At 59.1% G+C, this 5,326-nt stretch overlaps 2 protein-coding genes across 2 annotated transcripts in view; both read right to left on the bottom strand.

Moving 5' to 3' along the window:
* Positions 1-2,352, bottom strand: part of CUNH19orf67 (chromosome unknown C19orf67 homolog) — a 4,062-nt gene extending 1,710 nt beyond the window's left edge. Inside the window, exons 1-4 of the mRNA XM_008064323.1 lie at positions 2,030-2,352; positions 611-755; positions 404-504; positions 140-325 (exon numbers count right to left, since the gene is read on the bottom strand). Of these exons, the coding sequence (XP_008062514.1) occupies positions 140-325; positions 404-504; positions 611-755; positions 2,030-2,352 (755 nt within the window). The remainder of the gene's footprint in view (positions 1-139; positions 326-403; positions 505-610; positions 756-2,029) is intronic.
* Positions 2,353-3,761: 1,409 nt separating this feature from the next.
* On the bottom strand, positions 3,762-5,016 carry SAMD1 (sterile alpha motif domain containing 1; the record flags this gene model as incomplete). The annotated part of the gene is made up of 4 exons (XM_008064321.2): positions 3,762-4,170; positions 4,264-4,375; positions 4,475-4,571; positions 4,663-5,016. Coding segments are annotated over 4 exons (722 nt in total), but the record flags the coding sequence as incomplete, so codon positions are not given.
* Between the last annotated feature and the right edge of the window lie 310 nt (positions 5,017-5,326).

Raw genomic sequence — 5,326 nt, 5'->3', positions numbered from 1 at the left:
TAGAGATGAGGTCTCGCTGCCCAGGTGGGTCTCAAACCCGCGGGCACAGGCAATCCACTCCCCTCAGCCTCCCAAAGGCATGGGATTACAGGCTGAGCCACCTAGCCCGGCTGACTTTGATTTTGGAAAGGGGACTTACTAATCCACAGGGGACGCTTGGTCCTGGCCTTTGGGCTCTGGGGTGGTTTCCAGGTTCCAGCGCATCTTCTTATAGAGATATCGGGGGAAGCGGCTGGCCGTGTAGGGGGCTGGGGCGCAGTACCTGAAGATGGACACCTCCTGGGAAGGGGTAATAGAAAACCTCCCGCAGAAGAAACAGGCGAGGCTGCCAGGAGAAGACAGAGGGGGAGGTGAGGCTGGAAGACCGGGACTCCAACCCCATCCCAGTCTCCCACCCTAGTACCTCAGGGGGTCGGTCTCCTCCAGGTTCACAATCCCGCAAGAGGCGTACATGAGAACCAGCTGCCCCAGGCGTAGGGTCAGCTGTTGGGAGATCTCCAACAGCTGCATGGAGGAAGGGGCGTGAGGGGCTCAGCCAGCCTGCCAGGAGCACCCCCCACCCCCACAGGCCTGGAGCTGTGAGAAGGTCTAGGACGCCTGTGCCACGCACCCCCTTTCGGACCAGCTCCTGCAAAGCTCCATAGATGGGATGCGAATTCCGGGCCGCTGCCTCCAGGTACAGGAAGTAGGGCTCACACATCTGTAAGAAGGTGGGCAAGGCCTTGGCCAGCTGTTCCTCCCGGACTTGGTCCCTGCTGAAGGGAGAAAGGGGTCTTTACCTGGGATCCTCCCCCCAGCATCTTCTACCTGTATCCCTGGCCTAGAGCCCTGTTATAAGATTTCCTAGGGCCAGGCCTTTTCTGAGCAGCTTTCTGGGCCACCCAACATCAAAACCATTTTGTTTTGTTTTTGACCAAGAATCTCACTTGGTCCCTCAGGCTGGAGTGGGGTAGCAAGATGACGGCTCACCGCAGCCTCGACCTCCTGGGTTCCGGAGAGGCTTCTGTCTCAGCCTCCTGAGTAGTTGGGACTGCAGGCATGCACCACCACGCCCAGCTAATTTTTAAAATGTTTCTGTAGCGAGGTCTCCCTATGTTGCCCAGGCTGGTCTCAAGCTCTGGGGCTCGAGCAGTCCTCCTACCTCAGTCTCCCAAAGTGCTGGGATTATAGGCGTGAGCCACTGAACCTGGCTGAAAACCATTTGGAACACTTGTTAAAAGTGCAGACACCTGAGCATTGCAATGCCACTTTCGGCCCAAAACTCACTCCAGAGTGAAACCCAGAAATCTTGGGTTTAAACAGCCTGCCAGGAGATTCCAATGAACACTGACACTGGCGAATCATAGTCCGTTTTCCCCTGGTTTAGGAATCCCTTGATCCTTTGAGGTCTCAAACTGATAGCCTGCGGGCCAAATCTGACTTCGGGTGAGTTTTGGTTAGCAAGCAGAGGGTTTAAAATTGAAACCAACACTTGGAAGCTGGGAGAAAAAGTTCTAGAGATTTGACGACCAGGCCCACACTGCCAGTCACCCTCAGCCCCTAATTCTCTTAATTAAAAAAAAAATTTTCTGTTCTAACTTTTTTCTATTTTTATTTATTTTTAGAGACAGGGTCTCGCTCTGTTGCCCAGGGAATACAGGGACATGTCATAGCTCACTGCAGCCTCAGACTTCTGGGCTCAGGCAATCCTCCTGCCTCAGCCTCCCAAGTAGCTGGGATTACAGACGCACACCCCCACACCCAGCTAAGTTTATTATTTTTTTGTACATAGGGGCCACTCTTTGTTGCCCAGGCTGGTCTCGAATTCCTGGCCTCAAGCAATCCTTTCGTTTAGGCTTCCCAAAGTGCTGGAATTACAGGTGTGAGCCACCACGCCCGGCCTACCAGCAATTCTAGAGTCCACATCACTGAAACGGGATCCCTCATCAGCTGGCTTCACCGTCTCTCCCTTGGAGGTTGGGACCCTGGTGTGTGTCACCTATCCTGTCGCCCTCTTCTCCACGGGGACCCAGGACACGGCCAGCATCACCTGTAGAGCAAGTAGCTCTGGAATTCATCCGCCTTCTTGAGCAGGTAGCGGAGCTGTTCCGTGATGGGACTGAACATGGCGTCCAGGGACAGGCGAGGAAGAAACGGCCCGGGGCTGGGGGCCAGAGGCTCGGGGAAGGGCGTGGAGGCGGGGGCCTCCGGCAGCAGCTGCCCCTGGGCATCCTCGGGCTCTGGCTGGGGGGTGTCCCCAGGCCTGCCGGGGGGCGTTGACCACGGGGGGTCTCCGGCAGGCTGCGCCCCGGGTTTCAAGGCGTCTGGGGGCGGCGTTTCCCCAGGGCCCGCGAGCCACGGCTCCGTAGCCATGGTGGGGCGGCGGTGCGGGGAGCTCAGCTCTTTACGCTTCCGCGGCTCGGGTGGGCGGCAGCTCCCGGCCCGCCCGGGAGCCTCGGCCCCTGCCTCGACCTCTCCGCCGGCGCCGCTGGCGTCTTTTGAATTTCAGCACGCGGGAGGGGCGCGTCGCCGTGGTCCGCGCTGCGCACCCGCGGGGCCCCGCGCACACGCGCGCTCCGGGAACCTGGCGCTGGGGAGGCGGGCCGGGCCGGCCGTGTCCCGGGTGCCGGCTCCCCCATCTCCCCGAGGCGGCTTCCTGGAGGGGAGGGTCTCGGAGTCCAAACCCCAGGGCGCAGGCACGTCCAGGCCCCACCCCCAGTCTGACTCCCAGGAACCTGTGTTTCTTTTTTTTTAGACTCCAATGAAGTTGAGAAACCCCATGAGTAGTTACTAAATTCTGGGTTAATTAAAAAAAAAACACAAAACTTAGTGAGACTTGTGATGTAGTAGTTGTTGCTACTACTAACAATAAAAAGTCTTCGCTCGGAACATTTTTTTCTGTCGATCAGATCTCGTGATGGCACAAGCTCTTCTGGTGCTTTTATGGCGGGAAGGGGGAGGCCTGGAGACCCTACCATGGCCCCAGAACAGATCCCTGCCCCCGCTCTGTGGACGGGAATCTCTGTAGCATGCAAAGGCTGACAGGTCCACAGCTAAGAGGCCAAACACATTAATTAAAGACTCTGAGGGAAGAACTCAGACCGGTGTCAGACGCAGCCCTGCGTGACCCAGAGCCAGCGTCCTCCCTGTCTGTAAAGTGGGTTTTTATTTTTATTTACTTGCCTCATGGAGCTTTGAGAACTGACAACACGCTTGTGAAGCCTGGACCGAACTGCTAGTCATTCAACCAACATCTGGGCACCTACTGTGTGCCTGGCTCCATTCGTTCTGAGCGTGGGGAGATGACAGAACAGAGCAAGCCTCCCCACCCTCCCGGAACGGTTATGGTTACAGCAGGCTGTGAGGCAGCCCCCTTCATTCCTTCTCCCTCCTCAAAAGATTTTGTCCTAACCTGAAGTTAGCCTGAGAGGCCCGTGCATGCCCCTCCCCCACCCCATTCATAAAATGGACTCCGGGACATTTTTTTTTTTTTTCCTTTTCCTTTTTTTAAAATTTTATTTAAAAAACCTTCGGTGCAATATTAAAAAGCAATACAGCCAGCTGGCGCGACAACCGACAGAAAGTTGGGGGGGAGACCCAGAAACCCCATCCCAGCTGGTCCCCAGGGGCAGACTGGAGAGGGGGCATGGGTGGTGGGGGGGAGAGAAGAAAAGCCACCCACCAAAATGAACAGGCAGAACAAAACATTTATATCGGAAACGTCTGGCTGAACGGAAGAGATCTTGGGGAGATGAGAAGCCCTCCCCCAGGTTTCCTTTCTTCTAAAATGTCCTGGGATGGTGGGGAGGGTTGGCCTCCTGGGGTGAAATGCACAGGCTGCCGCCCCCTCCCCTGACGTGCTGGAGGGCAGAGGTGTGTGTGAGACACAAAGGGAGATGAGCAGAGGAGAGCGCCCCCTCCCTGGAATCTGTCATGAGGGCTGAGGGTGTCCCAGCTCAGCTCCTGGACTCTGGGGGTCTTGGGGGAGATGGGAGACCTGGAATGGGTTGGGGCAAGGGCGAGGCTGGGCGCTCAGCCTAGAAAGCCATCGGGGTCGTCATCCTCGAAGTGGCCTTGCTGGAGCACCTTGATGTGGTGCTCGTAGATTTTCAGGGCCGGCCCGAGGCGGATGGACAGGCCAGTCAGCACGTCTGTGCGCTGCATCAGCAGCAGGGACTTGCCGTCAATTTCCTGAGCAGGGGACAGGGACAGAGAGCGAGCAGGGTCAGAGCACACCCAGCTGAGGCTCTGTGTATGGACGTGGAGGCCCAGGCGGGGACTCACCTGTTCTTGGAACGCGGTGGCCTGCTCCGGGAAGCCGGCCTCGGTGAAATACTCCACCACGTCCATCACTGTCCACTCCACGGGGTCCGCCGGCTTCTCTTTGCGCCCGGGACTGCGAGGAAATAGGGGGCACCGGTGAACGCTGATGCCCCTCTGGCAGTTACACACTCCTGCGCAGCCACGCCCCCACATCTCCAGCACCCCGACTTACGGACAGCCAAAGGGAGTCCCGTCGGCCGCAGGTAGGGCTGGTTTTCCTGGGGGCAAAGGCACGGGGGACGGGGAGTCTGGCCCGGTGGTAACAGAGACTGGGGAAGAACAGAACACGTGCCTGTGGCTTTGTCCCGGGGCTGGGGTCCTCCCTCCCGGCACGCTTCCCCTGCCCAGAGGGGTCCTCACCTGATCCCCCTTCCTTATTCATGGCTGCCATGGAGAACACCTGGCGGGTGCCACTGCCGGGCGCTGGTCCCCGCCCCTCGTCCTGGCCCTGGTGGGGGCCACAGGGCGTCCACTCTTTGAGCCTCTCCTTGGCATTCTGAGGGCCCCGCTCGCCGTTGAGCTGGTGGTGCTGAGCGCCGGCAGGACGGTCGCTCTCGGGCACTTCGGAGCCCTCGGACACATCGTCTTCGTCGTCTTCGTCGTCTTCGTCGTCCTCTTCCTCTTCTTTCTCAAGCACTCGCTCTTCTCCACCTCTCTGGGGCCGGGGGGAGAAGCACGCCAGGTCAGCGGTGGTTCGAACCCTGGACCCGGGCCCTGGGACCCGAGACCGAGTCGCGTGCCCAACGCCGCTCTGAACAACCACGCGGACTAACTTTTACGCATCACTCCGTGCCAGGCTCTGTGTCTACAAAAAGCCCCCGGCAGCCAGACCTCACCGAACTCGCCCAACAACCCCAAGGGGTCGCTACTGTTACCAAGCCGCGCTCACGGCGGAGGAAACTGAGGCCGGGGAGAGGCAGTCACTGGCCAAGGTCACCACGCGCCGAGCCCGCAGGAGCGCGCGGAGCCCGGCCCCCGCCGCCCAGGTCCTCCCGGGACTCGCGCCCCGCCGCCAACTTCGCCC

This window comes from Carlito syrichta, unplaced genomic scaffold, assembly GCF_000164805.1.
Source record: "Carlito syrichta isolate Samal-C Ts95f unplaced genomic scaffold, Tarsius_syrichta-2.0.1 Scaffold307292, whole genome shotgun sequence".
NCBI classification, from domain to species: domain Eukaryota; kingdom Metazoa; phylum Chordata; class Mammalia; order Primates; family Tarsiidae; genus Carlito; species Carlito syrichta.
Note: the sequence above shows the minus strand (reverse complement) of the source record. Positions and strands in the feature narration are given on the sequence as shown.